The following is an 11,565-nucleotide window of genomic DNA, read 5'->3' on the forward strand; positions in this document are numbered from 1 at the left end:
GCAGGCTTTTGCAGAGATTCAGACCTCAAGTGAGCTGAACTGCCTTCTGGAGGCACTCATCTCTCTCCATTCATTAGAACGCCTTAGACTGCCTGAATTTAGTTTGTGAGATTCAGCCTGGGCTTAAGTGCTCAAAAGGGGACAGCTGTAATCACCAGCACCAAACGTGAAAGGGACAAATAAAGTTGGAACCCGCCAGGGCTCAGCTCCTCTAGAACTAAAAAAACCAAAGCATAGTTATCAGACCAAAGAGGATTAAGTCTGGACAGCCAATAACTGAAAACCCCAAAACTGCATGTCACTTTTAGCTATGTGGCTCTAAACACTTTGCTACAGATGTCAAGAGATTACTGATGGGAGAAGGCAACCAGGACTCTGACGTTCCCTGCTCCCACAGAGCACTCTCCTGTTCAACACGTACTCTGCGACACAGCATCAAAGGCCTACCATTACTTAAAAAAATGAAGAGGGACTAAGGTTCCCAAGTCTAAAAATCAGACTTGAACACTTGAAAGTGTTACTCCTCATAAACTCCACTAATACAAGCAGTTACACATGCCAGCACTCATGCACCCTGCAAGTATCTGTGCAAAGATGCTCCTGCATCTGCCCAAATCAGACACCCCATCAGCCCAAATTAGAAGAAAAAAATACAGGACATTGTATCCCATTTAAAGAGTCACCGGAAAAGCTCCAGTGAAGTGCCAGACCTAATTTTAACACTGTAAAGAAAAATCAGGAAGTATTTGATTAAAATTAATCCTTGAGGTTATATAATTTGACTGTTCCTACAAATTAAGTTCACTTCATGCTTTCATTGTACTCCTTACCCTTCATCAAGCACTAATAAGATACCATATCACATATCATGGACTTTCAATACTGAAGGGAAAAAATATTTTGAAAAAAATATTTCTCAATACAGCTAAGACATGTGGCAGGTAATGAGGGCCTTTTACACCAAAAAGTATCCATTTTGCAATAGCTGACAAGAATTAAATGGGATTTGTGTGCCTCCTGTACAACAGCTGGTCTTCTCTTGCTAAAAAATGAAAACACTTCTATTTCAAAGGGAACATCTGCAAAATCCCATCATACATTAAAGCATAAAACACCAACACAACAAAAATACACCAGTGGCCTGAAAAAGACTTCCGATGGCATAACCAATTAACGCAGATCCATTTCATATAATACCTTCCCACATCCCCACAGAAAAGATGCTTAACGAGGTAACTGCTGCAAGGAGTCCATCAATCTAATCTGGTTCTAATACTCTTCTTAAATAATGCATACATTAGTTCTCTGTTACTGAAAAGATTTGTTTGCTTTATTAACATGTGCCTTGTTAAGTGCTAAGACTTCGTAAAAATCGTTATGCAGCTTCTAGCCGCAGATATATTGTCTCCCCCCTTTCCCATTACAAAATGATTAGTTGTCTCCATTCTCCTTTTCAATTGTTATTAAAGCTGTACTGCAGTGTGATTAAGCTCCCACTAACAAGCAAAACTGTACTTAACGGTCAAGTCAGTACTATGGACCCATTCTCTAAGAGATACATCATTTTTGGCCACATAATCTCTCGGTACCATTAATTTTATTAACGACCTAAGGTACCTTAACTCAGCTTTTTCACTGAGACCAGCAGGTGTACTAAAAAGAGTGAGGACCCAGTTTCGAGAGCTTGATTCACACTGGACTGAAGTTTAACACATAAACTATTAGCTCACATTAAGCTCCCTTGCACCTTTCAGGTCTGGAAATTTTTCTGAAAACCTTTTTTCCCCTCATTTCTTGTATTCAGAGATGAAATTACTGAGGCCACATGTCTACACCAACAAGCTACTTAGAGGGGAAGATGTTTAAATAGGTACCATCTGCTTGTGTCATAATATATGGAACCTATACATTCACCAATATAAGCAAAAACTATAAACTAGGGGTGAAGTAATTCTTTTTTCCTTGAAATCTCTTTTGTTTTCTGGAGCTTAACAAATTATTTTATGCTTAAGTGCAACTTCGTAGAGCGAACTTCCAGAGACTACAGCTAGTCTTCCAGCAGTAGCCCAGCTCCTTGCCCAAGGCAGGAACTCTCTCCTTCAATGCCCACCTTGCTACCACCCCAGTGCAAAGCTATGCTTTAATGCAGGTGCTATACTGAAACCTGTGAGCTGTGCAGAAACTCACTCGTTAAGTACCTCCCAGATGGGTAACGCACTGATGCTCGGCAGAGGGTAGGTCCAGGCTGTGTGTTTGTTTCTGGCAAAACAGTGCTGGGAATCCACCTGCAGAATCTAAACATTACAAGGGGCAAATACTCTTCAAAAGAAAACTCTCATTTGCAAACCTGAAAAAACACCAAGCCTCTGCTTGATACACAAGGTAAATTCTGCACCGTTCTTACTTTGGGGAAGCATTTGGAAAAGGCAGGGGGAAATATTTGATGGATGGACTTCAGAGAAAGTGGAGTAAAGTCTCCTGGGTTTTCTTTGCTGTATGATTCCCCTAGTTTTCTCCAGCATTACGGAGTTGCTGCTACTTTGCATTCGGTTACAAGTGATCACAGTTTTTATAACTGTTAGCATTGAGTAGAGTAGCAGCTGGATGCCTTTCCTCGTTTCAGTAACCAACAGGTATTACAGAGTTTGCGCACACATTATAGTTAACTTTTGGCTTCTTGCATCTTTAACCTGGTGGAGCTCAGCATGCATCACATAAGTGAGCCAGAGGGAACAAGCAAGAAGAAATAAAACCTGCTTGAGCACATTCAGCTGACCAACCCATGGAGGAGCAGTGGACCCAGCCTCATGCTCCGCATTCCCAGGAGAAGAAATACCACATTTCTCACTGCAGACATGAAAATAAGGAGGAGAGGCACTAGTGATCCTCAGGACTGTCCTTGCTAGCTTAACTTCTGCTTGGAGTTAAAACAGATAATCCTCGCTGTCCCCAAACACACAACACTCTCTCTCTTCATTTTACCGTTCTGAACATTTCAAGCTGTCAATAGTTATGTTTGGTTCCTTTGACAGCTTCATGCTGAAAGAAACATGCCATTTCTTTAAAATGAATACACAAAATTTCAGACTAAAGAACTACTTTGATCCTACACCAGCAGGCAAGAGCTATATTTCACTCAACTGACACAGTAACAATACGCTGGCATTTTTGCTTTATGGCAAAACAGGCAGTAATGAAAATCCAGTGATGCCACAGGGCACGAAGGAGCATTACGTATCCACAGACATTGCCTTCAATGCCTAATTCCAAGGCAGAGGCCACAGCTGGGTAACGCAAACACATCACCGCGACACACAACTGCCTCTCAGTGCAATGCTGGGCATGAGCTAAGACCACAGCAGATGGTCTGCTGTCACGTCCCTCTCATCACCATCAGCCCTGAAGCAGGGATTTGCATTCCTTCTTCTCCCCTTTGGCCTCCCAACACACAACATCCACCAACAAGCCCCTTCCACCATCACTAGCAGACTGCATTAAAAAAGCTACCGTAAGCAGCATGCTTACGGTATTTTCACAAGAAGCTGTTGCATACTTTTCAAAGATAAACATCCTTACATAAAAATCAACTCGTTCTCAGAAGGTAGCTTAATTCTTGCTTGCTTTTGATGCTTGACTTTTGCTGACTGAATAAAGTTTGTGCAAAGGGTGCTGAACAGCTGCAAAAATCACATGTGGTTGCAAGCACCCACTGAAGTCACCGCTACCGATACAATTCATACTTCTTTAAGATATCTATAACTGGGTTTAATTAAATGTCGAACAACTGCAGGAAACTGCTTATGAGTAATGAAAGCTCCAGATGTAGCTGGCCAGGTGATCTAGCACAGTAAATGTTTTCAGTGGCAAAATAGCTCAATTCAAAATTGTTTCTTCCTGCCAAGTTGGCAATTCATATTCAATTATGCACAGGTACAGCGGCAACATTTTTTACTACGGTATGATGTTATTTCATTTTCCAAATGAAATTGCTTATTATGTGTATCTGACAGCATTTAATAAAAGTCTAAATACCTCTTAAACATCTAGTTCAAAGCACTGTGTTTCTTTTCCCACAGCCACAAATTACCAAATCCTCATACTACTTATGTCCAGCTCAGTAAAGCAAAATACATACCACCATTTTGGTCTTGTACATAGGTCAGAAACAAAGAAAATAACAAGGTAAATGAAAACATCATATGCTGGTTTTGGCTGGGGTAGAGTTAACTTTCTCCACAGTAGCTAGTATGGGGCTATGGTTTGGATTTGTGCTGGAAACAGTGTTGATAATACAGGGATGTTTTCATTATTTCTTAGCAGCCTTTACACAGAGTGAAGGCTTTTCTGCCTCTCACCCCACCCCACCAGCGAGCAGCTGGGGGTCCACAAGAAGTTGGGAGGGGACACGGCTGGGACAGCTGACCCCAACCGACCCAAGGGATATCCCGGACTATATGACGTCATGCTCAGCACATAAAGCTGGGGGAAGAAGAAGGAAGGGGGAGGACGTTCAGAGTGATGGCGTTTGTCTTCCCAAGCAACCATTACGCGTGATGGAGCCCTGCTTTCCTGGAGGTGGCTGAACACCTGCCTGCCGATGGGAAGCAGTGAACGAATTCCTTGTTTTGCTTTGCTTGTGTGCGCAGCTTTTGCTTTACCTATGAAACTGTCTTTATCTCAACCCACGAGTTTCTCACTTTTACCCTTCTGATTCTCTCCCCCATCCCACTGGGGGGGCATGAGCGAGTGGCTGTGGGGGGCTTGGTTGCCTGCTGTGGTTAAACCACAACACACTGTAACTTCATATGGCTACTTTCAGACATAGTTTGAGAAGCGTTATCTTCCCCAAAGTGTCCAAAATCCGGGTTCTGTACCTTTATTTAGTATAAAGGCTCTTGTAAAGGCCTTTACATCAGGGCATCCATGTGTTAAAGCCTCTCTTCAGAGTAAAAAAAAGTGATCAGTTACTATATCACAGACAAACACCTAGCAGCCTTTTGAGAAAATACTCCCCAAAGATGCATTAAACACACCACTCCATTAACAGACTAGAGACACATTAAAATTAATATTCTTTTTTGGTTAAAATGCAAGACTGAGAATCTTTGAAAAAATCCTTGCAGGGTCTCTCAGACACGCTTAACCCAGAGAAATTTGGATATAATGGGACTACTGTATTCACACCAGCCAGCTTCTCCAACTGTTGCAAAACAATTTGACATACACAAACTACAGGAAACTTGGACTGAGAAGGGTAACAACTTCGCTCGGGCATTACACAAATTGTATTGTAATGTGGAAACAAAGCAACATAGGAAAATTTTTTTCTTTCACAATGATTCTATATCGTGTAATTCCATTAAACAGAGATTTTCCTCATGAATCTAGTGTGAAATCAAAACTGGGCCTGCCTCAGAGACAGCCAACATAGGTACGGTTAGATAAACCAACATTTGCATGTCGAGAGTGCCTGGAAACTTCACCTAACAATTTAAGCAAGCTGTCAGGTTGTTAAGGCAGAAATCTGCACAAATCCAATTTCCCTATCGCTTTTCCAGCAAGCACACATTTTAATCAATAGATGGATGCCTAAGTATGGGGTCTTGCATTCTGACAAAGTAATTTTAAGAATGGCAGCCACTTCCCAGTGTGTAGGTTAAGTAAAGCCACAAGTACCACAGTCATCTTGAAGAAGTATTGCCAAATCACCTCTTGACAAAGCACACTGTCGAGCACGCTGTCACTTGTCTTGAGCGTTGTGGGTTTTTTCTAATGCCAATGTCAGACATTGTGGGAGAGCCCACTGTGATCCATACTAGTCATTTACATAACGAGGGGAAAGCAGGTACACTCAGCATGTGTTTTAGAACATGGTTTCTAGTCGGAACCTCAGTGCTCCATCTTTAGGTCTTTGATCGAATCTGTATGCATAAAGGCATGATTCATAACTGCCACCATCAAAATAATCGTATTCTACGTCTGCGTCTCGCCAGCACAGAAACAATTAGAGCTCAGCCCCGAACTCAGCATTTGTTCCAATGCACCGGGCGCAAACCGGATGCTGTGCCAGGATGTGTGTAGGACAACTGCTCACAGTACTTGTTCTGACGCTGCCCCAGAGCCCACAGAAAAGGATTATTTCCTAGAAAGCCTGGGGAGCTGTGGAGCGGGGCTGGAGCCCCGGACGCAGCCTGCCCCCTCCCGGCCCCCTGCCTGCCCAGGTACCGGCACCCACCAGCCTTCCATAACCCACGCTGGAGAGACCAAGAAGGCAAAAAGCTGGAGAAGAATGAAAGACAAAAGAATAAAAGACTAGACAGATAGGAAAAGAGGCAGAGGGCAGAGTACTGGAGGAAAAATAGCGGAGCCTCAATATTACATTTATGAGCACAGCAAGTCCCAAGATAAGATTACGTGTAGAGACAAACTAAACTCAGTAAGCAAGAATTTTAATTTTTACATCTAGAAAGCACAGCATGATCTGCACGCACTGGATGGGTACGTACTACTTTTCAGAAAAGTGGTCCCAAACGTTAGTGACGAAGCACCCGTGCGCTCGGGGCACGGTTCTCTCCAGCCTTTCTGTGGCCGAAATACCCACAGTCATTGATGAGGGTAAGTCATCTCTGAGCCCCAAGCTCTCGCTTTCTCTCTCCAGGTATAAACAGAAATACAGAAACAAACAAAAATATGCATGCATACTTTAAGATGCAGCACTTATTTAACGTAAGCCTACTGCTAAAAGAATTAAATGAAAACCAAAGGAAGCTTCTCTTGAGCTGAAGGATACTACACACTGGCGGTATGCACCAACACATGTTTCTAAGGTTTGCATTAACTGACCAAGAACACTGTTAATTTTCCCTTTCACGTGTCTATCAGAAAAACCAGAAATACAACTGGCAATAGGGCCAGCTTTGCAAGCCCTTGCAGTTCCAGGCCCGAGTCATTTAAATGAAAACCGGGGGAGTTTGCAAAAGAAAACGATAAGAGAGAGGGCGAGAGGGCAGAGCTTCAGTTAATAAAATGATTGCATTAGATTTCATCGCCTGTCACCTACTGGGCCTGATAGAGCTGTGCAGTAGAGAACAGCGCCTGTGCGGTTTTCAGGTGGAAAGAATAAAGTAGCAGTAAAATAAACCCTCAGGAAGGCATCGGGCGGGCGGCTCTCCAGCGAAGTTCGGGGATGCTGACACGCCGGCTGCGGAGGCCGGCAGCGCCGAAGGGGCACGGGGAGAGGAGCGGACCCTGGCCATGCGTTTTCCGGCGCGGCAGCCGCGGCCGCGGCCGCTCCCGCCGCCCCCCTCCGCCGGCGGCCGTGCCGGGGGCGCCGGCGGCCAGGACCCGGCCGCGGGTGGGAGCCCGCCCGGCGGGACCGGACCCGCACCCGCACCGCGGCACCTGCGCGGGAGGGCGCCCACGCGGCGTGCGGGGACGCGAGCCCCGGGCGACCGCGCCTCGCTCGCCCCAAGTTGCCCGCGCCTCCCGGGCAGCCCCGCCTCCGCAGAAGCGCGGAGAAACGCCGTGAGACGGCGGCACGGCCGCTCCCCTCCCGCGCCTACCATCGCCTTGCCGTGCGGGGCGGCGGGTCCGCGGCGCTGCGGGTGCGCCCGCTGGTCTCCGCCGCGGTCTCGCTTCTCGCGGCCGGCGGCGGCGCCGCGCTGCTCCTCGCCGGCGTCGAGGGAGGTGAAATTCCAGACGAGGAGGGTCTGCAGGAGCAGCACGGTGAGCGCCGCCACCAGCGCCGAGCGGGAGCGCCGCGCCAGCCGCCGGGCGCACGGAGCGGCCACCATCTTCGCTGCTGCCGCGCTCCCGAGAGCCGCCGCATCCGCCGCGGCACGGAGTTTTCAGCCGGGCAGAGCCAGACGTCAGCAGGAGGAGGGCGGAGGTGGGGAAGGAGGGAGGGAGAGAGGGCGGAGGAGGTGTGCGTGGGGATGGGGGAAGCCGGCGGGGGGCCCTGGCGGCGCGGCAGCCCCGCGGCCGGGCCAGCCCGGGGCGAGGGGTGGGGTTGGCGGAGGAAGAGGAAGGAGGAGGAGCAGCAAGCCCCCGCTGCTGCTGCCGCCGCCGGCGGGCGGGCGAGCCCCGGCCCTGCGTGAGGGGAAGGGGCCGGGGCGGGGCGGCTCCGCGCCTGACGGCGGGCGGGAGAGGGGGCGGCCGGCGCCGCGGCGGCCGACGACTGCCATCTTCTGAGGGAAAGCTGCTGCGCGCCGGCGGGCGGGAGCCGGGCGTGAGGGGACGGGCGCGAAGCGGGAGGCGTGAGGGGGCACCTGGCGGGCGGGAAAGCCTGCGGCTTTCCCGCCCGCCAGGTGCCCCCTCACGCCCGGTTGCCCCAGGTTGGCCCTTTTTCTAGAATTTTTCCTCTTTAAATCCACCTGGAGCCAATTCGAGCCGAGCGAACCCACAGCCACCTCAGAGGGGGCTCCTCCGTTTCGGCTGGCCACATTAAAAATGGCCGCAGCCCGGCTCGCGCTCCTTAATAGAAGCAAATTTTATCGATCGGCCGTCCAACTTCCACAGCGGAGCAAGAACTCCGCCCGCGCTCCGTAATTCCCCTGCCTCGTAGCTATTGAGCGGTCTTTTCCTTTTGCAAGGGTGTTACCCCAACTCTGCTCAACGGAGACCCGAGCGCGACGTTCGCTCTGTGCGGCCTTCGCTCTGTGCGGGCCCTGCCAACAGCCCAGTGCTTGGACTGCTTGCAGCATAGGCACGCCTTTAAAGACACTGTCGTTTCCCCCCATCCGACTAACAGCCGTCCCCGTGTACAACGCTGGCACAAATGCCTGCAAACCGTTTCACAGGCAAAAATGATTCAACTCCCCCAAGGCCAACATTTTTTTTTTGGGTGCACAAGGGTCACTGGCAGCATTTGGCCGCAGCGGAGCGAGAACGAGAGCGAGGTGCAACACCGCCACAGCCCTGCAAGGTTTGCAAGCACCAGGCATAGGTGCGAGGTGCCTGTAATTAAATGCCCAGTGTCTAAAAAAAGTGTACGTAATAATCCCATTTTACAAACCAAATCCAAAGGTGCAAAATAGTATCTTCTGATAAGGACGGTGCATGCTCAGTCTCAGATGTGTCCTACTGAAAGCACGTCTAAGGTTTGTATCCAAACCACAATAATTTACAGGCCACAAAGATCTGAGTCTTCATTGTAAAGTTAGCCCTGTGTATCGTGTACAACGCTGGCACAAATGCCTGCAAACCGTTTCACAGGCAAAAATGATTCAACTCCCCCAAGGCCAACATTTTTTTTTTGGATGCACAAGGGTCACTGGCAGCATTTGGCCGCAGCGGAGTGAGAACGAGAGCGAGGTGCAACACCGCCACAGCCCTGCAAGGTTTGCAAGCACCAGGCATAGGCGCGAGGTGCCTGTAATTAAATGCCCAGCGTCTAAAAAAAGTGTACGTAATGGATGGCTTCAGCTGCATTTTTTCTCCCATACTGGTATTGGCTTTCTAATCTGAAAGATCTCATTATCTGATGATAGTAATGAAGTAGGGAGTTGTTGTAATCTGCACAGTGCCTCTTTTTGTAAGCCTAATCCCACTTTACAAACCAAATCCAAAGGTGCAAAATAGTATCTTCCGATAAGGACGGTGCATGCTCAGTCTCAGATGTGTCCTACTGAAAGCACGTCTAAGGTTTGTATCCAAACCACAATAATTTACAGGCCACAAAGATCTGAGTCTTCATTGTAAAGTTAGCCCTGCATATGGATGGGACCCTCAGCATGGGATGCTTCTGCACTGAGTGAAAAAGCGGAGTGGGTAGAGGAGCAGCCTTCCTCTCTGACAACATCCTCCTTTCCCTGTATTTATAGAGATTACATAAAATCTGGAAAGGAGAGTGCCGTAGGTATGCCATTCATTTTTAAAACCATGCTATGACCAATGACTGCTAACTGCTCAAAACATCCTTCTTCTGTTACTAAAGAAAACAGCCAAATAGAAGTAAGAAGGAGGATAATTTAACTAATTATTTTTCCTGTGCTGATTCAAATTGGAAAGTAAAAAGGGCAAGGCTGAGCTTCTTGAGAATTTGAAGATGAAAAAAAAAAAATCACAAAAACTGAAAAACTGAGCTGCACAAATCCTAAGAACAAACTAAAATCAGAAATTATATAAGAGTTAAAACCATAAAATGGACCTTTCTTATTATCATATTCATGAATAATGGCAGCTCGAGTGAGCTATGTTGCATCAGAAAATATTTAATCTGGCTACATGGAGGACCTTTGAGAGAGTCACCACTCTGAAAATTCCTGATGTTGCCCATGTTACGTGAGACTGTTAGTACCTAGGACAAAGTATGTAAGAAAAAAACAGATTTGGTTCTTAATAAACAAGTGATGATGGTTGCACTTAACTGTCAGAGATGGTGTTTCAAGCAAGGATAACTAATGTGACTTGGCTAATTTGCTCAAAATCCTAACAGATAATTGGCTTAAATATTTTTTACCTCTCTATAGGTATGTAAATTCAGCCTGGGTGTGTTTGAGAGGAGGTGGGTATCAATCTTGGCTACTTAGAATGATGTAAAAAAAAAAAACCATATTCTGTTCCAGTAAAATTTTTACTGTGATCTACTGTGCTAGATTTACCTACCCTGTTACAAAAATACATTTTCTCCTCGTTACAGTGTAGACATAGTCTAAAATTGAATCAAGTAACCAGACTTTGTACAAAGAAGTAAGTGAAGTTTAGAGCAATGTTAATAAGCAATATCCTTTCCTCTACTTTGAAGAGCTTACAGTCCATCTGGTGAACAAACATTACAGGCTTATCTGAACTCCAACTCACAGGCTGACTCATAGGCAGTTTAGAAGCACATTCTGTAATCAGTGAAAGACTAAGTTATTTCAGAGTGAAGATTTGCATTTTTCTTGAAACAGTCATGTCCCTATCACATCAAAATTTAGATTTCAGCTATATGTTATCAGGGTGAAGAGAAAAAGGCGTATCTGGGAATGAACTGACTTGTCTAAGGCTAGGTATCTAATATATTCAATCTTAAAAGAAAATCTGTGAAGAATCCAGAACAATTAGCAAATTTGTGTATATTCATAGAATCATAGCATCGTTTAGGTTGGAAAAGACCTTTAAGATCATCAAATCAAACCATTAACCTAGCACTGCCAAGTCCACCACTAAATCATGTCCCTAAGCGCTACATCTACACATCTTTTAAATACCTCCAGGGATGGGGACTCAACCACTTCCCTGGGCAGCCTGTTCCAGTGCCTGACAACCCTTTCTGTGAAGACATTTTTCCTAATATCCAACGATTCCTATGATTTGATATCCTAATTTAATTATCCTAATATCCTAATTTAGTTAATTAATTTAAATCTGCTATAATTTAATTCCTAATATCCAATGATTCCTATGATCCTAATAGTCCTATGATTTAAAAAAAAAATCGTAACACCTAAGGAATGCACCTTAGGAATAGAAAAGATTGACAATAGGCCATGAGCACGGGTAGTGTTTGATGAGTAATCTGCAGTAGCAGTAGGGGTATCTTGACATTTGGGCTTCTCCCCGACTTAGCAAATTCTTTTTTTT

The 11,565-nt window shown here is 46.2% G+C and overlaps 1 protein-coding gene across 2 annotated transcripts in view; it reads right to left on the reverse strand.

The window, feature by feature from the left end:
* Positions 1 to 7,793, reverse strand: part of XYLT1 (xylosyltransferase 1) — a 215,615-nt gene extending 207,822 nt beyond the window's left edge. For both annotated transcript variants that reach the window (XM_075718799.1, XM_075718798.1), the window contains exon 1: positions 7,563 to 7,793. In XM_075718799.1, the coding sequence (XP_075574914.1) occupies positions 7,563 to 7,793 (231 nt within the window). The remainder of the gene's footprint in view (positions 1 to 7,562) is intronic.
* Positions 7,794 to 11,565: the final 3,772 nt, after the last annotated feature.

This window comes from Pelecanus crispus, chromosome 11 (assembly GCF_030463565.1).
Source record: "Pelecanus crispus isolate bPelCri1 chromosome 11, bPelCri1.pri, whole genome shotgun sequence".
NCBI classification, from domain to species: domain Eukaryota; kingdom Metazoa; phylum Chordata; class Aves; order Pelecaniformes; family Pelecanidae; genus Pelecanus; species Pelecanus crispus.